Source organism: Myotis myotis, unplaced genomic scaffold, assembly GCF_014108235.1.
Source record: "Myotis myotis isolate mMyoMyo1 unplaced genomic scaffold, mMyoMyo1.p scaffold_m19_p_7, whole genome shotgun sequence".
Lineage (NCBI taxonomy): Eukaryota > Metazoa > Chordata > Mammalia > Chiroptera > Vespertilionidae > Myotis > Myotis myotis.
This window is the reverse complement of record NW_023416379.1, coordinates 10,538,275-10,563,351: the sequence shown is the minus strand read 5'-3', so window position 1 is coordinate 10,563,351 and position 25,077 is coordinate 10,538,275. Positions and strand designations below refer to the sequence as shown.

Sequence of the window (25,077 nt, the reverse complement as noted above, 5' to 3'; positions counted from 1 at the left end):
CTTCAAAAGTCACAAGACTGATTCCTAGAGCTCTGTGTTCATGCTCTGTAGCTGTATGTTAGTGTTTAAAGAAATAGTAAAAATGGAGCCACAGTGGGGATATTAAGTTCTCTCTTCTTTTTGCATATTATTTTACATAGAGCTGCAGGAATAATACAATGATTTTTCTTCTTTTTTATTATTTTTTAAAATATATTTTTATTTATTTTTTTTACAGAGAGGAAGGGAGAGGGATAGAGGTTAGAAACATCAATGAGAGAGAAACATCAATCAGCTGCCTCCTGCACACCCCCTACTGGGGATGTGCCCACAACTAAGGTACATGCCCTTAACCAGAATCAAACCTGGGACCCTTCAGTCCACAGGCCGACGCTCTATCCACTGAGTCAAACCGGTTAGGGTGATTTTTCTTTTTATATGTTCTTTTTAAATAACAAATATGTACAACTATTATTTGGGAGCTTCCCATAAGACTAATGAAATAATTGAAATGAACATATTTTAGAATCCAACTAACCAATAATCTAAAGTTAAATAACATCTTTAGCTCTTAGCAAAAGGGTATAGATAGTAAGCCTACTACTCTATGTATTACCCAAGAAATTCAAGAGATATTAACTGTTTTCACCTATGGTTTCTAAGTAAGTGCCTCAATTCTTCATTTAAATCTTCTAAGATATACCTATGCTCTTAGAATAAAGTACTTAGTATGTGGTAACTCACAACTTCTAGGTCATCAATTCATTTATAACAAATTCTCCCTTGCTATTCTGTGCGTGCCAGAAGACAAGGAAAAATGCATTCACCCAAATTCTTGGGCACTTTATTTCTCCAAAGAAATTAAAATTTGTGTTTATGTTGGCAGCTCTATCACAACCATAGTCCATACCTCAGACCGGTTACTATGGAAATCCAAATTACAAACACTATTAATATCAATGCATCAATCATAAAGCCCAGTTCTACTTCCCTGGGTCACAACCTCATAACTAAGAACTAAATGGTTATCTCACTATCTGTGCTTCTGTAGTCAGTGACAGGGAACAGATTTTTTGGATACTTACTAAGTAAAATGGCCTGTTATAATGACTATCTTTTTACCTTGATGACTTTTATTAGCATTTGATCGGGAAGGTCAACTATATTTGAAGTTTCTCCTGGTCTCACATTTTAGCAGAATCATTGTGTTAATCAGTGTCAAACAGTCTATTTAAATCCATCAAGCTGGCCCAGCTGGTGTGACTCAGTGGTTGAGTGTTGACCTATGAACCAGGAGGTCACAGTTTGATTTCTGTTCAGAACACATGCTTGTGTTGTGGCTTAATCCCCAGTGTGGGGGCGTGTAGCCGATCAATGATTCTCTCTCATCATTGATGTTTCTATCTCTCTCTCTCTCCCTTCCTCTCTGAAATCAATTTAAAACAAAAATCCCTCCAGCTGCCGAGAACCAATCAATGTCTATAGAGGCTCTGTATCAGGGGTGGTGAACCTTTTTTCTGCCAAGGGCCATTTGAATATTTATAACATCATTCACAGGCCATACAAAATTATCAACTTAAAAATTACCCTGCTGTATTTGGTCAAACATTGAAGTAACTCACCCCTAATGCCTTGGCAGGGCCAGACCAAATGATTTTGTGCGCCTTATATGGCCCGAGAGCTGGATATTCCCCACCTCTGCTCTATAGCTACAAGGTGTGAGGACATCTTATAGGAGATACTGATTGGCCCTAAATAAACAGTGTTTTACTTATTGAACACACACACACACACACACACACACACACACACATACACACACACATACACACACATACACACACACATACACACACATACACACACATACACACACATACACACACACATACACACACACATACACACACACACACACACACACACACACACACACTGGAAGAACTATATCAAAATGGTACAGAACTGGTTGCTCAATGAGTGATACTATGTTTTACTCTAACGACAATTAGCCTTAAACTCCAAATTTATGAAATGATACTCTGGATATAAAATATTTCAGGAAAATAAGTAAACCTACAATTACAGAACAAAATTTAAAACTACATGCCGACAGTAAGTTTAGGGTATGTTTATGTTGTATTATATTCTTTAACTTTGGGCCTTTTTATGGTCTTAATATGAGCTGAATGAAAGAAACCTTGGAATATCATTTGTCAATTGTTGCTCAAGGCTAGTGTTCAAAGTTGAAATAATATCTTTATTGGGGATATAAATATTTAATCAGATGCTTTTCATAATGGCTTCTAAGTCTATCAAGTTCATTATAACTGAACAATAGAAAAAAAGAAATAGAAGGCATCCATATTGAAAAGGAAGAAGTAAAGCTTTCTCTGTTTGCAGGTGACATGATCATGTATACAGAAAACTCTAAAAAGTCCATAACCCTAAAAAAACTATTAGAGCTAGCAAATGAGTCCAGAAAAATTGCAGGATACCAGATCAATATAGAAAAAATCAATTGTATTTCCATTAATGACAAATCCATCCCAAATGAAATTAAGAAGATAATTCCATTTATAATAGTATCAAAAATAATAAAAGGAGTGAAGGCTTTTACACTGGAAACTGCAAAACATCAATGAAACAAAGGAGAACTAAATAAGTGGAAAGACATCCTCTGTCATGGATTAATATTATTAACATGGTGATAGTCACCAAGTGGATCCACATATTCAACACTATGTTCCAATCAAAATCTCAACTGCCTTTTTTGCAGAAATTGACCATCTTGTGCTACAATTTATATGGAAATGCAAAGGGTCCAGAATAGCCCAAACAATCTTGAAAAAGAGGAACAAAGTTGGAGGGACTCATTTGTCCTGATTTTTAAACCGATAACAAAGCAATAGTAATCAAGACTGTGATACTGGCATAAGGATCAATGGAATGGAATTGGGAGTCCAGAAATAAAGCCATATATTTTTGGTTAGCAGATTTTCATTTCACAGTTAAATGGAGAAAGAATAGTCTTTTCAATAAATGGTGCTGGGACAAAAGGATATTCATATGCAAAATATGAAGTTAGATCACTAGCTCGTACCATACATAAAATTAACTCAAAATGAATCAAAGACCTAAATGTTAGCACTAAAACTATAAAACTCTTAGGAGAAAATATAAGTGTATATCTTTGTGACCTTGAGTTAGGCCATGGTTTCTTAGATAGGACATTAAAAGCACAAGCAACCAATCACTCCAAATTGGACTCCATCAAAATTAAAAATTTTTGTGCTTCAAAGGCCATATCAAGAAAGTGAAAGACAACCCATAAAATGAGAGAATATATTTGCAGACCATATATTTGTAAATTCAGACTAAATATAGAACTCTTAAAACTCAACAATAAAAGGATAAATATCTCAATTTTAAAATGGGAAAATAATTTGAATAGACATTCCTCTAGAGTAAATATACAAATGGCCAACAAGTGTATAAAAAATATACACACCAACCATTATTGGTCATCGGGGAAATGCAAATCAGAATGACAGTGAGATACCAGTTAAAACCCATTAGTACGGCTATCATTAAAGAACAAACCAGGCAATACCAAGTGGTGGCAAGGATGTGGAGAAATTGGAAGTCTCATGTGGTGCTAGTGGAAATATAAAATGGTGCAGCTGTATTAAAAAGAGTTTGGTAGTTCTTCAAAAAATTAAACATAGAGTATGATCCAGCAATTTCACTCCTAAGATATGTTCAAGGTGAATCAAAAACATATGTCCACATAAAAACTTACACACAAATGTTTATAGCATCATTATTCCTACTAGCCAAGAAGTGGAAACAATTCAAATGTCCATTGCCTGATGAATATATAAACAAAATACAATGTAATATTATTCAGCCATATGAAGGAATGAAGTACTTACTGATTCATACTACAACACTGATGAACCTTGAAAACATTATGCTCAATGAAAGAAGCCGGACACAAAAAGCCACATGTTTTATAATTCCATTTAAATGAGACGGCCAAAATGATAGAGGCAAAACTATAGAGACAGAAAGTAAATAAATGCTCTCAAGGGGCCAACGTAGTGGAGGAAACGAAAAGTGACTGCTAATGGGTATAGAGTTTCTTTCGGGGTGACCAAGTGTTCTGGAGTTAGATAGCAGTGATGGTTCAAAATTTGGTGAATATACTAAATTATCCACTATAAAGAGTGAATTTTATTATATGTAAATTATGTCTACATAATTTAAAATTGCTATGTTTTTCCTTCAGCACTCTATACATTAAGTTTTAATAAAGCATAATACAACTTGCAAAAGAATGTGATCATTAAAGCACATATTTATATATTTTGTTTCTAAGAAAAACAAGTTCCATGAGCAATCTTATAGGTGGCATGAAATCTGACCAGTTTTTAGTATCAGTGTAGACAGTAAGACAATGAGTCCAGCCTTCCTTTGAGTTACACTGTGAAGGTAAATACGAATTCATCACTTCTGTTCTCTCATTAAGTTCATGCGGATCCTTTGTGTGTAGGTTGATTAAACATTAATTGTTCTGAAGTTGAGGGAAGAATCTTGAGTATTTTAACCCCAAAGTCTCTATGTGCTCTCTCATTCCTTCCCAGGTGCTGCCCTTCCCCAGCCAGGTGGTGTACAACAGAGTTGGCAAGTGTGGGAGTCGCACTGTGGTCTTGCTTCTGAGAATCTTGTCAGAGAAGCACGGATTTAATTTGGTCACGTCAGACATTCACAACAAAACCAGGCTTACTAAAAATGAACAAGTAAGTTGTCTTTGGCCACGGTTAAACTGTACTTTGCTTCAATTCATTGGTGTAATTAGTGGGTGCCTTACAGGACATCCTTCAAACCCTGACGGATGCATACCAGATTTGCAACTTCATACTGTATATTTGTCAGCGTGTGGAAGGAAGTTTAAGTTAAGTGTTCTGGTGGTGGTCTTTAAGCCAGGAAGTTTCCGAGAAGGGATACTTTTGTTAGACCAAAGGACAGTGTGCACTCATCATTGTTTATTTAGCTAAAAGTAGCAATGCATAAATCTCAGATCGTTTCACCACTGAGCTGTAGATAATGCTGACATCCTGATGGCAAAAATAAGAAAGATTTATTTTAATATTTCTTCTTCTATATTTGCTCACAAGTATCCTAGGAACCTGACTGGTCGATGGGGGCCTAAGCTTCCTCTTATGATCAGCTCAGGGGACCTTGCACTTCCACAGCAGCATTTGGCATATTCAGTGGTAGCAAAATCCCATTTCCCAGGGACAGTTCTGTCACAATATAGCCGAGCCATACAAGTGAACATACTGGTGGGAAAGTCTGCTCTACATTCTGCCTGGAAGCTATGCAAACAGATTCTACTTTATAAGCTTATACAAAAGTAGAGTCCATAGTCTCTATTGGGGCACTTTGCTGATATAGCACAGTTAGGCCTACTGCTCTCAAGGTCATTTTACAGGGTCAAGTTTGTTAGCTTATCTCACAAATTTGGCTTCTGTGCCTTTAGTACTTAAGGATGGATGAATAGCCACCAGTATAAGGCAGGGTTTTCTAAAGAACAGAACCAGTAGGATGGAGATATCTATCAATTATCAATAAATAGATATAAAAGGAGATTTATTATGAGGAATTGGCTCACACAATAATGGAGACTGAGAAGTCCCATGATCTGCCATCTGTAAGCTGGAGACACAGCAAAGCCATTGGTGTAATGGAGTTCAAGGGCCTGAAAACCAGAGGAGCCGATGCTGTAAGTCCCAGTCGAAGTTATAAAATGAAATGTTCCAGCTTAAACAGTGAGGCAGGGAAAAGGGGGCAAATTCTTCCTTTCTCCACATTTTGTTTTGTTCAGGCCTTTAAGAGATTGGGTGATGCGCACCCACATTGGGAGAACAATCTCCTTTACTAAGTCCATGGATTCAAATGCTAATCTCATTCAGAAACAGCTTCACAGACACCCCCAGAAATTTTGTGTAATCTGGGCCTCCCTTGGCCAGTCAAGTTGACACATAACATTAACCATCACACCACCCAATGATTTTCTAAGTTTGGAGAATAAATAAAACACGTGGTTTACTATCAGGTTGAGGCCACAATTATGGAAATTTCCACCCATGTCCACTTCTTTCTGGCAAAGCCTCACAAAGAAAGGGAATTTACAATGGCCTTTATTTCTCTTTTTTCATGGGGACATTGGGACAGTTTTTAAGACAGTAACATAACCAACAGGACTTGCGATAAGCCATTATATTTAGTGTCTCCCATAATATAGAGATCAATATGTCCACTCCTTTGAAAACTTCCACTAAAGAGTCTCTGAGTATCAAGTCCAAAGAGTCAATCAACAATAAATATTTTGAGATTATCCCTTGAAGCTTCTATAGTAGTCTATCAATAGAAAAATTATATTTGGTGACATTTAAGGATATCACATTTTATTAATGAGTTTAATAGGGCTATGTTCTCAGATTTCCTTTTCTGATTGAAGAGCAAATATGAGGAGGCTGGTCATGTCCCTTTCACTACCTGAAAGAAAGTGACTGTTCATTAATAGCCTACGTAGTTGCAATTTTATTATAATTATGAAATTTGGTTTTCCTTGGAGTACTTGAGTCTGCCTATCAGATTACACCTAAATATTGCTATGTGTGGAAAGTATGCCCAGTTCTCAGAAGCCTCATAAAACACAGCAGCTCAATTTCAGTTCCCACTGCTGATGAGATGCACACAATACAGCAAGGTAACTGAAATGTTAGACATTGAGATGTTCGGGAATGCCCTAGAAGAGAGAGCACAAAATATAACATTTAAATATACTGTGTGATGTTCACAAATAAACAAACCTACTTTGTTTCCTACGAGGAACCATCTGGAGAAAGTAAAATACGGTTGCAACTGTCACGAGAAAGATTTAGATGAAAATTTAACAGTAATTGAATAAAGGTGTATAAATTGCTGCCTCTAGAGAAGGGTTAAAGACAAAGTCATCTTTGTCCTCTAAAATAGAAGTAAGCTCTCATCTGTTTGGAATGATTGGCTTGTCTGGAAGCCAGCGAATAGACTAGACAATCTCTTAAGGTTCTTTCCAGCCCTGTGATTCTGTGATATATTTATACAACTTCTAGCATAGTCTCTATGTAGTGCAGTTAAACATTTCTGATTCCTGTGGTCAGTATGAACCAGAATATACTTCATTACATAGTTACTCCAGATTCCTATTAAATTATAAGGCAAGTTTTAAAAACTCAAGGGAAAGGTAAAGATACGGTAGGAAAAACAAATAAGCAATTTCGATGTAAAAGCAAACGATAGCGACAGTGGCCTCTGTGCAGCTCGCTGACCGGGCTGTGACACGCAGAGGGAGCCAGGATATGGCATGACAAGAAACCAAGTTTGAAGTAGCTTAAGAATGTTTAAAGAAACTCTTTTCCTTATTATATGTATTCTTTTACTAAAGTTTCAAAGTGCATAAAACAAGCGGAGAAAAAATATTATTTTAACCTAATATATTCAAGAACTAATTTGTGGTATGAATAGCTCCTCTTCTTGATAATTTATTAAAGGAAAGGGTTGGGGGAGTGATTTAGGAGAGGAGTTAAAATTTTTAAAGTCAGTGGTTCTCAACATTAAACAGTAGAACTCTGAAAATGTGTTCCCATGGAAACATTGTTCTATGGAGTTAATAACACTTTACTTCAGGTGCAGAATAGACTGGCTCCTGTGGGCTGGCCCAGGACTCTATCCACCATGTAGAACATTGATTTTATGAGGAAATGTGTTCCAGGTTCCAAACTACTGACTTATGAATGAACTTTGGAATGCTATTCACTTATGAGACTTGAATTATCTATACCATTTCATTCATAGACATGGGCACCCCACTCTGGCCAGAGTCAAATTCATGCCCATGCATACATTTCTCACTATAGAGTAGCTGTCATCTCTCTCTCTCTCTCTCTGTCTCTCTGTCTCTCTCTCTCTTTCTTTCTCCTCCCCCTCTCTCTCTTTCTCTCTCTCTCTCTCCACTAAATTTTAAAAATGTACACAGTATTTAATAACATAAGACACTGAAGGGATTACTAAAAAGGAAAGGGAGCATGCAAACACCAAATGTTAGAATGCCTATAAAAATTCCATTACATCTGCCACAGAGACATAGAAATACCTTTGAAGTTACTATTTAAGAAAACTCCGCCCCAACAGAAAAGCAAGGACAGCTGCTGAAGGCCAAATGTCAGAACTTTCAGGGCACTGATGCAAACCATGGTGACATCATTTCATTTACGCTCTAAAACCAGGTTTCGATTTCTTGGGCTCACTTAGATAATCTCATGGAATTGCATACACTTTGAAAGACATGGGGTGTGATTTCCAAAGGACTCATAACCATTTTTGTTAATGGTCTGATGCTATTTTTCACAACATTGTTCTCAGGACAATGAAAGTCAACGTGTTGCAGGCATATCATAGACATAGGAATTCAAAATTATTGCATTCTTGTTGGAGAAGGGTTGATATAGGAGCCCAAAAGATCAAGAAAAAAATAGTTTTACTCTCTTATTTATATTGAAGCTACTTAGGATTACAAAATGGGAAACAGCATTTACTCCATGGTAATTGTTTTACTTCATTATTTTACTTAAGTCTTTTGGACCTAAAACCAGTGCGCAGGTATGAGAAAACTGAAACAATCAGATTGTCACTTTCAGAATGGAATAGGATAGGATAGGATAGGATAGGATGACTACCTGTGGCACCTGCACTTGAACTTAGGCCCTCCTGAACCCAACAGCCCTTCTGAGGCAGTGGTTATCGTTCTAGCTGCACCGCAGAATCTCCAGCAAAGCCTTTGAAACATACAGTTGCAATGGCCGTTCCCCTGAAGTGTTTCCTGGTGGAGCCCAGTCTTTTAAAAATAATAGTAAAGTACCACAGGAGATTCTGTAGTGCCGGCGGGGTTAAGAATCCCTGTCAAAACTATGACATTTTCCTAAGAGTGTTCCTGGGAGTCTTAGTCCCCTAAGACACCGAAAAATAAAAATAAAAGAAACTACCACGATTAAACAAATATGGGAATTGCTGGCCCTTTGTCCCCCTCTAGGAGATTCACAATGATTACTCACATTTTAAAGAATGGGGATTCTTTCCATTAAAACTTTGTTTAACTGGCTTTCACGTAGTGCTTCCCCATCTCCGTTGGCAGGGAACTCTTTATAAGCTCTCCTGTGTGTGGCTCTCCTGTGCACCCCACAGCTGGAGATCATATCTCCTGGGACTCTTTTAAGCAGCTATGAAGATGCTGAAAAGTATTTAAAGGGTGGAAGACACAGAGGACCTATGCGCCTCGTGTGCTCTAGATTGTTTTAGCCTCTTGGTCAAAAACAGAATTTCCTTACAGTGTTTTAAACTCCCCTTCCTCATTGCTCTCCTCCCTGCCAGTTCTCAACCTCACTGTGGCTGTAAAGCAATGCAACTCTAGAAACAAAACTCACCTACAGAAACCATGGTTGATTTGGAAAAGGTCTAGAGACCACGGGGATTCCTCCCAGGCCTCCCCAAGGCAGGGTCAGCTGGTCTTCCTTGAAAGGTAAAGGTTCACTCATTCCTTTTGAAGCAGGTCACTTCGTTGTTTCTTCCTTCATTTGGACGGCTATTCATTGGGCACCTACCGTGAGCGCTGTCTATTGAGCCCCAGAGAGCACACCGGATAGGTGTGCATCTTATTTCTAATCCTTTAAGCAGCATAATTAGGAAAGTATTACAACCCCATTTTATAGGAAGCAACAGATTTTCAAGAAGAATGTGGGAGAAGAAGGCTTGGAAGTGAAGTTGAGCGGAATCCTGAGAACTTTCAATGCTAGGCTGAGGAACTAGAACAGTATTTAGTGGGCAGTGGGAAACCATTAAAATATTATTCTTAACCACAATGGATCGCAAAATCCTCTTGGGAGATAGGTTTCTAGGTCCTACTACAAAGTACTGAGTTAGACTCTTCATGGTGGAACCTAAGTATCTTTGTGGGGGAGGGGAGAAACTCATGAGGGGATCCCCATTCACAATTCTGGTGAGCAAGCATTGCATAGAAAGTTCTAATTATTAGAAAGTTTTCCTTTTATTAAAGTGAATCTGCCATGAAGCAAGAAAAAGTCCTCTTTCACCCGAGAATCCCTCAAACCTCTGAAGACCTCACGTGTCCCCAAGGTCTTACTGAGTGCTGTCTCCTCAGGAGCCTGCACGCTTCTCCCAGGAACCTTACCCTTACTTGAGACCTTTTGGACAAGTGTCCTTCAAATGACCCTCAGAGTTTCCTGACTTTAGAGTAGGAGGGACAGTGTCCACAGACATCAGAGCTGCTCCCACTAAACCTTGGAATCAAACCAAAAAAATTAAGGGAGTCCATTTCCAGGTCATAGGGATGTGCTCACGCAGCTCTGAAAACAAGGTCTTATCTTGAAATCCTAGAGACAAAAGCTGAGTCTGTTAATGGAAACTTGGTTGAAAGCAAAGGAAAAAAAGTAGAAGCAACAAGGCCTGAAAAATTAAAAAAAAAAAAATCCCCTCTCTTTGCAATTGTTGTGGGGAGATTGATTTTCTCTACTGTTCAGACCCAGCTTCTTTGCCTTGCTCATGTCATTCCGCCCCCTGGTGGACATCTTCTCCACGCAGGCATTGCTTCTTGCACTGACTGCACAGCCCTGAAGGTGGGAAGACCATCCTGCCTCTGACCCAGAAGGGCTTCTCTATACAGGACGTAGAGAGAAAGGTAACCTGAGCCTACAGACATCCTTCTGGCCTCTGAGGTTAGAGGGCCACGGAGGTGTCCTCTGAGCTACTTCTTACTGGGCTTTGATGTGTTAAAAACATGTCTTTTCTTTCATTTAAGATGTTTTGCAAAATTGTAGGACATCCAGATCTAGTTGTTCCCGAGGGACACAGGAATTCAGACCCGAGTAGGGTCATCACCATGAGGGCTGGCATTATTTCCCAAAGAAGTCAGGAGCAAAGTCTTCTAGTAACTAGCTGTGTTTGCACATCTGCAGGTAAAGGTTTTCTGTTCTACCTTCCCAGCTAGATTGAAAGCAAAAGATTAGAAACTGCTTCCTGGCATATCCACTGCATTATAAATTCTGTTTGATTCTCACCTTTTTGTTAAAACCTCAGTTCTATCTCATTCCCAGATGCACTACTTCCTTTAGACACATCCCATTACACTGTTATCTCTCTCCCTCTCTCTCTCTCTCTCTCTCTCTCTCATTAGCATTTTAAATTCATTCCTACTCTTAAGATAAAGTGTTTCCCACCTAGAACTTTTAAAAATATATCTCTGATAATATTAATGCTCTTATTTTTTATTATTAATGCTTTCCTACCTATTATAATTTCATTTTAATTTTCAGCAAATCACATGCAAGGTAGAAAATTTATATTCCTACAAATCCTCTTTATTCTCCAGACTTATTTTGCTAACCAGTCCCTCCTTCCCATTTTAAGAGGTTATGTATGAATCAAGTAACAGTGGGAACAGTGAGTAAATTGCACATCAGTGATAAAGAACAGGACTTTTGGTGTCAGACAGACTTGAATTTGAATCCTGCTCCACTTTTTTCCAGCAACAAGACCGTACACCATCTAGGTAGCCTTTCTGTGCCTCAGTTTCTTAATCTGTAAATGCGGATAACAATGCTTAACTTGTGGAGTCATTTGAGAATAAAATGACAACATATGTATAAAGAGCTTCTAGGTACAGTAGCTTCTAGATACAGTGTGCAGCCCAGGAAATGGTAGTTTGTTTGCTGTTGTGTCCTAGATGCTGTAATAGTAAAACTTGTAGCCCCACTGGGGTAATCGATGCACAGGTTTGTCCAAGAAAGGCCAAACTCAAGGCCTGAGTGATAATTCTGTCTTCAGTGAACTGTACATCTCTTGACTCCAAAAATATTTTTCTAATGGGAGCATCTTTATTGCATAAACAATTAAGGGGTATATGTTCTGTGCCGATACCTAGGCTTGGTTTTCTGGGGGGAATACATCAGGCCTGACTACAGCCCTTAGGGAGCTTACAACTTGGTTCAAAGCTAGCACACAAACTCAACGATAGAAAAACAGAAAAAAGTTCATGTCTTGGGAAATCCTCAAAGTGCCGTGGGAAGTCAAGGAAGGCAATGTCATTTCTAGCCAAAGATGTTTAAAACCAAACCCCTTCCCCCTCACTTCTGCAGCCGGGTTTGTTTCTCCTGCAGCCTTTCCCATCTCCTCAAATGGGCACCATGTTCAGATCCAAGCCAGGACTCTGAGAAGGAAGCTCTTCGACCAATGGCTCTCCTTCCCTTCGGCCATCAGCTGTATGCGAAGCTCAGCAGATCCTTCTTCCTTAATATCCCTAAACCTCTTCATCCATCTTCACTTCCATTGACCTCGTTCAGTGGTTCTCAAACTTTTATGCCTTAGAATCTCCTGGAGGGCTTGTGAAAACACATATCAATGGGCCCAAACCCCAGAGTTCCTTCTAATTCAGTAGGTCTGGGGTAGGGCTTGAGAATGTGCAGTTTTAATAAGTTTCCACTTGATGCCACTGCTGCCGCTCTGAGGACCACAGTAAGAAGTGCTGTCTTGGTTCATGACCTCATCATCTCCTGTTGGGATTATTGCCCACCTGGTCTTCCTAACTAAGCTTTCTTTCTCTTAACCTTACCTTTGTTCTTCACATTCTCCACCTTGACCTCAGATCTGGAAGAAAAAAGAAAATCCTTTCTAGCTGTGGATACCCCATTGGATAAAAGTCAAGATCCCTCATGTGATCTGTAGGGCCCTCAATTACCTGGTTCCTCCCTCCCTCTCTAGTCTTATCTGCTGCCTTACTGATCCCATGCCCGACCTCTGGCACATGGAAGTCCTGGTAGTTTTAATATCCCTATCATTTCATGTTTTGTCCTTTGCCTCTGCTGTTCACTCTGTCTGCAATGCTAGGGGTCCCTTTCTTCACTTGCTAACTCCTGTGGGTCCTTGCAAACCACTCAGAAACACCTCATTAGGGAAATATTACCTCTCCACCTTCAGGTGGGGATAGGTGCCTCATCTCTGTGCCTTCTACCCATGGTGGTTATCATGTGATGCTACCTGCCTGCTAGTCCACCTGGTCCACATATCTGAGCTTCCTGAGAACAAGAACAAAATAGTTTATCTCTATAGCCATGGCCCCAAGCAGTACATTGCCTGACAGAGAGATGAAACTCAATGGATGTTGAATGAGAGATCCAGAAAGTGTACTTGGAGGTGGTCATTTTAGTCTAATGTAAAGAGCAGTTAGGATTTGGACATGCAAAGAGAAGAAGAAGAATGTTCCAGAAGAGGAAGCTTGTGCCTATGGTCAAGCTTGGACATGTGTAAGGAAAGATTAAGGAGGGGTCTAGTTTGTCTGGCCAAAGGAGTGTTGTCTTGAGAGTCAGATAGCAAAGGTAAAATCAATGTAACTCAGCAAGGGATTGAATATGGAAATTCAGGAAAGACCCAGATCAAATGTGAGCATATAGAGAATACCATTGACCAGAAACGGACTCTTCAGAGATGAAATAAGCTATAAGGAGTAAAGATGGGTGAGGACCAAGAGTGTGGCTTGTGTCATGGTAGGTTTGGGGACACCATTAGGATGCATTCCACTGTCTTGTCTTTAAATGTCTTCCCACTGACTTTATTTACATGTTTTCATCTCCAGGACCTAGGAATTGCCCAATAAATACTGAATGAATGAATGTATGCAGTGGAATCAGTAAATGAGCCAAGGAAAAGAAGGACAGGTAGCTTCTGTGATGATGTTAGGTAGTGCATTGCCACCCATGATGCCCCCCACGCAGATAGGACTCAGGCAAGAACAATGGTGGGAGGACCAAGAGGGGTAACTCAGGTGATAGGCAGCAGGGGTTCAGGAGACCATCACTTATCACTAGAAATGGGGAGAGTCTTAGTATTTGTTTAAACAATCAAATGACACCTTGAACATTATGCCCTAAACCTGTGCTTGTGGAGCTTCCTAAGGAGCTTTACAATTTGCTGAGCAGTGACAGAATGTAGGAGAGCTGAAGTGAGCTCCCACTTCACTGTACCAAGGCAATAAACATGAACATTCATACCTTTATGCTATGTTTGAAGATATGTCTAGAAAGAGTTATGCATTGTCACTGCTAATCAATTTTTCCTTGTGAACTAGACAGCTTTATGACTATTGTGACACAGTTCTCAGAATCTAACCACATACTGTTCTTCCATTAAGTATAACACGTTGACATGTGTTTAGAGAATATAATATAATGTTGAATACATGAAAGAATTGGTTTTTCTTATGACCTGTTTTTCCAGTCTTCTTGTTAATACCAGAGGGATTTCTCATATTGCTTTTGTGTGTGCAGAGAAATACCTGAATAAAAATAGTCGAGAGATTAAGGCATTAAGTGGTGTTTGTATTAAACACACACACAGTAAAGAGTTATGCTTCTAAGCAGACATCCTCAGGGACATTTGGTTGTGCTTCTAAATCAATAATTCTATTGGTTGATCCATCAAAAATTAAAATCTGCAATGTGACTAAGCAAGAAGTTTTATTACCAAAAACAAGCACCAAGGGCATGTGGAGGGGGGCGGAAGGGTGAGAGGGTAAACAGTAAAGAGCCAGATTTCAATTTCCTTTTATGCCCAAGCCTAGACAGATCATTATTTACCCATGTCTGCCACTGACAAACAAAAGCACAGGGTTTTGAAATGGCAAGTCATTTACTTTAAAATTCAATTTCATATCTTCAAACAACCATTGTGAGTATGAATATCTAATAAAAGGATCAGACGTTGGCATCGGAGTGTAGCATCTATAAAGCATGTACTAGTTGGAGTTAATTTATTGAACAGATATTTACTGAGCGTTGTATGTGTGTCACTATACACTAGACAGGAGGCACCAAGGCAAGACCAGGCTCTCTCTCCTGCTTGAGACACGTGGAGTTCCAAGCTCTGGTTTTATTGTTGTTGCTGCTGCCGCGCTTACCATGTGAATGCCCGTTTTTCTTTCCAGTTTTCAACTTGAACTAATTCATAAAATATGAAATGCTGGACTTGTGACGTACTTCCAGAGTAGCCATTTTCAATGTGCCTCTTAAAAATTCCACAGTGTGTCAGTTTTGATGGAGCCAATTAGGAAATCTAAGGAAAGTAGAATTTAGGAAGCCAGGGAGTCATAAGAATGCTTGGAATTTCTAAGAGATTTTACTGAATGTTTTCTGTATCGTGACATGTTCCAGAAGTCCATAAATGTTAGTTTATATGAATATAAACTACGTCTTGCCTTGCCGATAATGGTAAATAAATAATTCAGATGACCACCCACCAGAACCCAAGACGTTGGGGGGTTTTGTGTGTTTCCTATGAAATATTGGCTTTACTGTAAATGTTTATACTCAGAGAGAAAAAACAATGATGCATTGTCTCATTTTACTCCCACTTTTAAATTCTGCAAAATGATTTTCAAATATTTCTGCATCTCCCAGTAATATCCTTATAGAAATATAACATAATGATTAACCTCTTGTCTTGGTGTGAGTTTAATGGAAGGAATTAAAGGCATTTTTCTTATTTGCATTTTTGAACAGCAATACACTGACTTCTCCAGTTAAAATTAATTATTATGTCACATTGTTTTCATGGTAGCAATCAACTAAATTAAATACAGGACTATAAATCTGGACAGCACTGTTTTATTCAGTAAGAAGCCATAAGTCAAGTTCATAAATGTTGCACAAAACACAGCTGTTTGGCTCTGGTCCAGGAGGTAGTAAGGGAGGATGAAAGGAGTTGGGGAGATAACCTTTAGCTTAATATGGCTTGGAAAATTAGATCCTATATATGCTAATTTTGTACTTTTTTTAATAGATGGAACTGATTAAAAATATAAGTACTGCCGAACAGCCCTATTTATTTACTCGACATGTTCATTTCCTCAACTTCTCAAGGTAAGATATTTTCCTGTTTAATGGTTTTCTTTTCCATTTATTTTCAGGACTTAGACTCCTTCTAACAAACAATTACTTAAAAATCTACCTTCATTTCCAAGGTGGTGTAATCGCCTTTGAAAAGCCTTTTTTAATCCTGTTATTTTTGCTGTGAAGGGGTCAAAAATTTGAAATATTTGGACAAAAGCTTCATTTCTTTCTAGAATACTAATCTCAAATCTTATGAAAAGTTGAAATTATTTTTAATGAGAAGCCATTTTACCTGATAGTTCTTTTAAAAAAAAAAAAACAAAATCAGATTTTGTACTAAAAGAAATAACTTGGGAAGTAAGACATGGGTATTTTATTTTATTTTTAAAAAAATATTTTTATTGATTTCAGAGGAAGGGAGAAGGAGAGAGAGCTAGAAACATCAATGATGAAAGAGAATTATTGATCGGCTGTCTCCTGCATGCCCCCTACTGGGGATCGAGCCCGCAACCTGTGCATGTGCCCTTGACCAGAATCGAACCCGGGACCCTTCAGCCCAAAGGCTGATGCTCTATTCACTGAGCCAAACCAACTAGGGCAAGACACAAGTATTTTAACAGAAATATTTCATTGCACATTTTTGTACAACTTGAACCCACACAGGACTCTGGAAATGACATAGTGGTGAAATGCCTGCCTGTTTAATACTCATCTGACTAGTCTAAGCCTTGCATGTTTGATGCTGATGGGATATTTTAGGAATCTGTTTTTTCTTAGGCTGCAGGGACTTTCTGATAATAATGTAAAATTTTCAAATTTAAGTTTTTAGACCCTTGATTTGTGAAGTTGTTAATTGTGAGTTCTGGGCATTCTCTTACTCAGAGATTCATTTGCATGGGTTCCCTTGTCAATGGGCTTTGCTGTGAATGGGAAGTCCTTAGATTCTTCCTCTCCTCTCGCTGGCCCATGTCTGAGCTCACAGCTGTACCCCTGGCCTAGCACTAGGTCCAGAGACAGATCCACTGACCAGCCCGGGACCCTGGGCCTCCCTCATCAACCAACTCACTGTTATTCCCATAGGGATACTAGCACCTCTCAAGTCCATAGGAAGCAATGGATTGTCCTACTGGCTTGTGCTGGCCTAATGGCCCCTGAGGGCCAGGCACCCAGGGAGGCCCTGAGTGTTTCCAGCTCTGCCGGCCACAGGATGCCTATCAACCTAAGGGGGTGGAAGAAGGTTTTAGCCTTCAAAGGACTTCCCTGCCTTGCCCCAGGCCCAGTGCAAATTAAGTGTAAAGAGAATGAGATTCAGCAAAGCAAGTTATTAAGCAGCAAAGAGGAGTTTGCTGTCTTATCTTTGAAAGCAAGCTTCCCCTGAGGTTTTCAGCCTGCTTGCTAACCAAGGTTCCTGGGACAGGGAATAGGTGAATAGGACACCTGCACATTATCCTCAGTGGCCCAGGGCCATGCACCAGGAGAGCTGGTCCCCAACCACATTTATAAACTTGCTTGCTACTGGATTGTCTTGAGTCTGTGCCCTGCCTCTCACTTCCAGTCCGCCAAGAACATGTAATTCAACATAATTAGATAAGGAGGACTTGTTAGCTATTTTAGGCATTGCCTTTTATGACTTGTACAGCGGCGAGCTCGGCCCCTCTGACCCTTACTCTTCTCATGAGCTTCCTTCTGCGTCACCCCGGATGCCCTCCAACTTGATTCATTTCACTGTTGCTTCAGGGTCAAATCTTTACAACCAAAACAAATTGCAATGCAGCAAGTCTTAATAATGAGCTCAGGACAGTGAAAACTCTAATGACAAGCCAAAGCCCATATCTTCATTGGAGCAGCAGAGCTGGGCCCAGGGCGATGACTATATTATATCCTGGCCCCTAATGTCGAAAACCTGTTCAAGAGTTTAATCTTGATTAATTTAATTCAGAAAGAAAGAAAAAAAAGATAAATACCTTTAGAAGACCCCACATCTGCAGCATCAGTGCTGTTCTGGGTGTTAGACCTTCTCACTGACCATGATTCTGGGCGAGCAGTTTAACCTCTTGGGGGGTCTCTGTTTTTCTATCTGTAAAGTAGAGCAGTTCCTGCCACTACCACCTTACAGGGATGCCCTAAGCACATGAAGGAAAGCCTTTCAGGTTCTCTGGAAAGAAAAACATTCTATGTAGTCAAAGTGGCTTTGAAAGGCATCTCGGCAGGAGTCTGGCCGTGGGTTGGCTCCTGCTGTGGGTAGCCTCCTGGTGTCTCTATCTAATGCTTTGAGGGCGGGGCCCTGCTCCTGCTGGTGACTCCTCCATTCCATTTTGTTCAATTAAACACATGTTTATTGAGGACCCCGGTCCCCTGTACACTGCCCTAGGACTGGGGCGTCTGCAGGGAACGAGAAACATGGTCCTTGCCTTCAGGTAACTGTAAACTCTTCCATTAATGAAGAAGTGACAATAAAGTGTGATAAACTGGAAGAGAAAATCACAGGGTCTCTTCCAGAGGAAGTGGGAGGCAGGACCCTCCACCCTGAAAAGCAGGATTGGAGAGCATTGCGAGCAGGAGCCATTGCTGCTGGGATGTGAGGGATGGGCCAGCTTTGGACAGATTGAAGGGGAAGACATTGGCGGCACAGGAACCAGCATGAGCAAAAGCAGGACAAACAGAGGGACGGAGAGCACCCAGCGAATGGGAACTGCAGTGCATGACAGCCCAGGCTGTAAGCAGGCAAAGGCAGAGACCGAGCTGACCAGCTCTGCTCCTTTAATAAGTTCATACTAACTGCGGGAGCAGCCTCACCCCTCTTCCCAGCCACATGCACAGGGCCAGGGCCTTAGGTGCAAGACCTCTAGAAACGGGTAGAATGACAAATTGAACTTTCATTCTTTACAAGACGATGTTCTACTCAAAGAACATGGGAAGTTAAAAAATCACCTTTTTCTTTTTCAAGGGAATAGATTTATTTCAGGAAAATGTCTCAGGTATAAATGGGCAAAGTGTGGGCATACAAAAAAAAGTGCCCCAAAATATACAATTAGAGAGAAACAACGAAGTTGGGGCTTGTTAAGAGGGCTTCCATGTGTTTTTAAAGTGCGTTTTATATTTTGAATTGTAAGGCGTAGAGATAATTGACCGCTCCTAATAAACCTGCCCTGATCATTGCTGACAGGCATGTGGCTGGCTTGTTTCAAGATAATGAGGTTATTAAGAGAAGAATCGATACTGCAACCCAATATTCTTTGTTGATGTTTTATTTCTAATCTTCCTTACATTCTTAACGTGTCACAAGGTACTTGCTGGTGAGCAGAATGTAAGAATCAAAGTCTGGCCTCTCTCCCCACACATTCTTTTGCACCAGAATTTCCTGAACTTCTGAAGGGTATGGCATTATATCAAAATGAATTGCTCCTTAATTCTCTGCACCGCCCCCCATTAATAGGTCATTGTTACCTTGAAGTTTAGACACTCTGAGAAATGTTATCCTGTGAGCTTCTGGCTATTTCAATAGCTGACTTATTTCATTTATTCATCATCTAGGTGCCCTTCTGTATCCCTCCTTTGTCCTTGCTTTAGAGCTAGAAGGAACCATTTCACCATATCCAGTTTTATTAATTCAACCATGGAAAACAACAGTATCGGGCCGGTCTAGTGTTTTTGTGGTTACGTTGGGGAAACTTTCCTGCCAGAGGCGAGATGAACACAAGCACGCAGAAACTTCAGCCTTTGGTATGGACTGGGGGAGTCTCCTGCGGCAGTGCTCTCTCACACACGGCCAAGTGTTTTCCACCCGGACTAGCTGGGGAATGGAGTCCAAATCACCTTGGCCTAAGAGATACAACTCTTTTCCATGATGGTTAAGGAGGAGTTTTAATATCCGCATACTATGGTTTCATGTGTCTGTCCCCAGTTATCGAAGTAACTTCAAGAACTGTAATTTTTGAAAAGGTTTAACTTCCCAACATCAATAGCATGGCTTTAAGTTTGTCTTAGATGGACATGCTGGAAAAAATGTGACAGGCAACTCAATTTGTCTTCCTCCTTCCCCTACTTTTTGTTTGTTTGTTTCCTAAACTTTGGGGGGGGGGGAGGCAGTAATTCTTTTTTCAATTCACAATTCCCCTCATCCCCCAACTTGGGTCCTGCAAGGACAACGTTGTGAAGTTCTGTGTCAGAGCTCAGTACTATCAGAATAGTCCGAGTGAATGACAGGCGATATCAATATGCTAAATAATTTCAAACTACCACCTCTCTGAAGCTTTCTTATGTCCTTCCTTTCTCACCATGCTTTGTTTCCATTTCTATTTCATCTTTTGTCTCAGATGATGGCTCCAATACCAACATTAACTTACAAAAGCAAAACATTTAAAACGAAATCAATCACTAGAGAAGCTGGCAGGGTGCACTGTGCAAGGGGAGGCCTTTTAGACACTCCGTCTCTTTCCTTCAAGGGAAGTCTTATTACTGACGTGAACAAAGTCTGCCCTCTGATGGCATTATTTAACAAAACAAATCTGATCTTGCTAAGTTAATTCTATAACGCAGTCGGGTTTCCACATCTTATTTCTAAACGTTGACTTTGTTTTTACTCTCATTAGCGAAGTGATCCTTTTAAATGCTGTGCCCTGCAGCTCTCTTTTGTAGTGATCACCGGGCCTCAAACGTTGAAGACAAAGGTAGTGACCACTTTTTTTACCTATGTCAGCAGAGCCCAGAAGTTTGATTTGAAAATGAGAGATTTCTCTCAGTTTATCCCATTTCAACACAGCGGAACTGATCTTCCTAAAATGGCCGTCTCTTCCTCACTCTTCCCTTCTCACTCTGAGTGAGTGTACCCTGCGGCTGCCTGAGGGTTAGCATAACCTGGACTTGCCCTGAGCTCACTTCCCTGTGCGTGGGAAGAACCTTACTCCTGGTCATCTACTTACGTTCTGTCTTATCAAGCCATCTTCCTCTCTGAGCAAGAACCCCAACTCCAGTGGCTCAACTGCCCCCATTTCACCCTGTTTGTCTCCACTTCCTACTAAATAAATGTTCCCTAGCCAGGGAACAGAGTGGCTGAGTCTCTTCTGATTGTGTTTCGTGATGGGAGGCCCTATACGGGGCAGCTAAGACCTAGTGTCCACTTATTAGGATTGTGAGGGTGGAGGGTGGACTTCCTACCCCATGAGTGGTCCATTACTGGCCTTAGCTTCTAGCAAAGGACCATTCAATAACCACCACTACTGGCCCCACACCCCAGGCAGCTCCTCATCTGCCCCCAATCATCTGCTTTCCCAGGAGGGCTTTTCTCTCACTTCAGAGTGTCTCGTCCCTCATTACAAAGATCAAAGCTGTGGACTGCCAGCCTCAGTGTTTTCATCTTTTATTGTAGGTAACAGGACAAGGGTAACTTCAACTTTCAGGCCAGAAGTTACAAAGAAGATAGACTTTGGGTGGAATGGTGGTAACCAGGGGCTAGGAGTAGAGGGGGAAGAGACTTATTGTTTAATGGGCACAGAGTTTCTGCTTGGGATCATCAGAACCTTATAGAGATGTGTGTCGGTAAAAGTGTACCTAAAATTCTTACCCAGGTGCTTTGTGTAGCTCATCAAAAAGGTGACGAATGTTGCCAAGAAGGTGGTCGATTGCGGTAGCAGAGGGGGAAGAAAATGTTCACAATGAGATATTTAAAAATGCATGAAAAAAATGAGAACCATGCAGTTATTATTCCTAGAGATTTATATGCTGCTTTGGATCTTTGTGTTCTCATCAAGAGAAGAAAAATAGAAATAATATGATAAATTTGCAGTGGACCAGAAGGAGACCCACAGAAGTGATTAAAGTGTTGGTGAATATGACCTATATACAAATAAATGCCAAAGAAATGGGAAATCCCTGCTATTTTAGGATAACTTAAAAGAGAACTTCAAATATGCAGTCATTGTTGTGGCAACCAAGGGACAAGAGGGTGTGTTGTTAAGTGAAAAACAGAATTATGGCCTGATTCTACTCTCTCCTGTTCACACAACCCTGTCATGAGCTGTGGTCACCACAGTATTTTACAGCTCAATAAAGACCAAATTAGAGCAAACACTAAAGGAATTTAAACACACACACACACACACATACACACACACACATTAAAGGAATTAAAATTGAAGCTGAAAAGTCTAAAAGTTGTAAAAGCCCAGGAAGAGAAGCTAATCCTTTGTGTGGACTGGATCAAACAAAAGGAAGTTGCCACAAAAGGAAGATTAGGAATCTGGGGTGTGTGTAACAAAGACTCCTCGACTGTGGGGTGGACCGATAGGATGGACTTTGCAGGGAGGCTGTGGAATCTGCTCTTGGGGGATTGAACAATAGGGCGGTGGGAAGTGGGGCCGGGGAGTACACAGAATGGAATCAGCAGCAGGCAGTAGGTTCAGTGACTCAGAGACACTCTAAGGATGACCAGGATTTCTGACCAGAATTTTAAAATTACTGAGAGGCGAAACTGACCCTGAGAGAGAATGGAATGAGGGTGAGACATTTCTTTCTCTCCCTGGCCTCTTTTGTATTACCGACATGCCCCTTCTGATTTTGGCAGTTTGGGAGGAAGCCATGTGTCCTGGAAAAAGGATGAGAATTGGCAGGCTGAAACTATTATCACTGTCATTTTCTGGGAAGGAGGGTATATATCAGACACCTCTCTTGCAGAAATCGCAAGAGAGAGGCTATTATATTATCTGATACTTGACAATAAATTCTTGAACTGCCTACAACTTCTGTTTTGGACAGTTCCCCTGGAATTTTTGCATTGGGTTACAACATGCAAACAGGAGCAAGTCACCCATGCTCAAAGCCTTGTCAATCCTCACATCTGTAGCTTTCAAGAGAGGTTGGCTGTGGACAGACCAAGGACCATCTCATAGTGGGAAGCTGGGATGAAGTTCCATGACTGGACAAGTCTGCTAATTAGTCATTCTTCACATGACATAGAAGTACAGCTGAGGTTTTAAAGCATGATACAATTTTGAGGGCTTAGTTGCATTCACATCTAATGTTCATGCTTTGTCTTCCTAAGCCCTAGAATTATTACTTTAGCTGCTATTTATCATAGATATAAACACGATTTCATTTAGAAGAGAAAGATGCATCTCTAGGATGATGATGGTTAGCTGGTGATTGGCACAGCTGACTTCTGGGACTAGTTAGTTGCTGTTCAGGTAGCATGAACGTTATCTTGTGCACATAAGGGGACTGACAGATTTCCTGTTGGCACAGCTCACCTTACTCATGAGCAGCAAGTTTTCCAATATGCTGTATTCAAGGTTCCTGAATACCATTCCCATGTCCTGGTGCCTGAGATTCCACCATTGGAGTCATTTCTTTATCTTTGTTTATATTCTTGTCTCTGAAGATTCTCTTGAAAGATGCAGAGAAGCTGAGGACAACATTGTACGAATAAATACGCAAACAGGATTGGTGCTGTGTGTCCGCTTTCCTCTTACAACTGAGCCCTGTGATATTGGTAGTGACATGCAAACTTAGAAGCCTGCATGCAGGCATTCGTTTCTTCATGGTTGAGCACCTACTGTGTGCCATGTACTGTACTCAGTGACATCGTTCCTAGCTCCAGGAGGTCCACCGTCTGACGGGAGAGGCAGATGTGCACACAGCGTGCTAGAAGCAGGGCGTGGAGGCAGAAGATAAGATGGAACTGGGACACAGTTAATTGCTGAAGGATGTGACTGGGATTCTGGGCTGGTTTTGAAAGGCGAAGAGTCTGCCAACTGGGTAGAGGTGGGAGCAGGTTACATCAGTTTGTGTTCTTGGAGCTCTTTCTGACCCCTGACGGAGTGTCTAGGCATCCTCATCAGAAGGTCACAGGGTCACAGGGCGAGAGAAGCCTGTGGGTCCCTCAGGAGGTCCCCAGGGCAAGACCTCTGTCCAGAGCCTGGAGTGTTCTGTCTAGGCTGCTTGTGTCACGGCTTGCAGGCCGTTCAAAGAGAAAGGAGAGGGACCTTACGAAAAATTTAGCCAACCTCGTCATTTTGTCTAGGGAAGGCCTAGCTCTTGGGCTAGCAGTCAAATCATTTGTCTAATTCAGTTCCTTTGTGAGAGGAATTTAAAAGGAGCGCCTATATATTTGCTGTATTTTTATCTACAAACCTTTGCCGTCACTTGAGGATAACAATGCTGATTTTTGTTGTGTACCTGAGATTCCTCCCATTTACGTGTACCAATTCCAGCATCCTCTGTCCATGGTTTGGAATACAGAGTCTGGAGCCAGACCACCCAGGTTCATATCCTGGCCCAGTGACTCACCCGCTCCCTGCCTCAGTTTCCCCAAATGAAGGCAGGGATAATTATGGTTCCTACTCTATTGAGATGTTGTGAGGCTGCAGTGAGTCGGACAAATAAAGTATTCATAAGGTAAATGTGAATGTATAAGAAATGTTGACTCCCTGATCCACATTCGGCAGAGCACCTCGCCTGAGGCCATCTAAATTAGAATGTAGGGTATGTCCTGTTGACCTGCAAGATGATCGGAACGCAGCAGTCAGTTCAAGCACTCACTGAGGCCTAGCCAGGTGCCTGTGGGTCTGCGTCTGACCCTGGGAATGCAAACTCCAGTACAGCCTGGTCCGCTCCTCAGACCTACAACCTAGTAAGAGAGTTGACAAATGAGGTCATTTTTGTGAACAGTCCCAGCAGCCTCCCCACAGGTCCCCGGACAGGTTCTTTCTGCACGATGATAAAGTGCCTGTCGGGAAACTGCTTGCTGATTGCATTGTTCACTGGTACCTTAGCACATGGTCTGATGATAGCCTGTTAACCTAGAGCAGTGGTTCTCAACCTTCTGGCCCTTTAAATACAGTTCCTCACGTTGTGACCCAACCATAAAATTATTTCCGTTGCTACTTCATAACTGTAATGTTGCTACTGTTATGAATCATCATGTAAATATCTGATATGCAGGATGGTCTTAGGCGACCCCTGTGAAAGGGTCGTTCGATAGCCAAAGGGGTCGGGACCCACAGGTTGAGAACCGTTGACCTAGAGGGAGACGGTGTCTGTCTCAGCGGTTCCTTTCCCTCCAGAAGTGATGGGTTGTAACCGGCTCCGTGTTCGTGTGCTT

General features: G+C 40.9%; 1 protein-coding gene across 4 annotated transcripts in view; it reads left to right on the top strand.

Moving 5' to 3' along the window:
• UST (uronyl 2-sulfotransferase) overlaps positions 1-25,077 on the top strand; it is a 264,462-nt gene that overhangs the window by 147,815 nt on the left and 91,570 nt on the right. For all 4 annotated transcript variants that reach the window (XM_036315992.1, XM_036315989.1, XM_036315991.1 and 1 more), the window contains exons 3-4: positions 4,626-4,781; positions 15,931-16,010. In XM_036315992.1, coding sequence (XP_036171885.1) covers positions 4,626-4,781; positions 15,931-16,010 — 236 coding nt within the window. The remainder of the gene's footprint in view (positions 1-4,625; positions 4,782-15,930; positions 16,011-25,077) is intronic.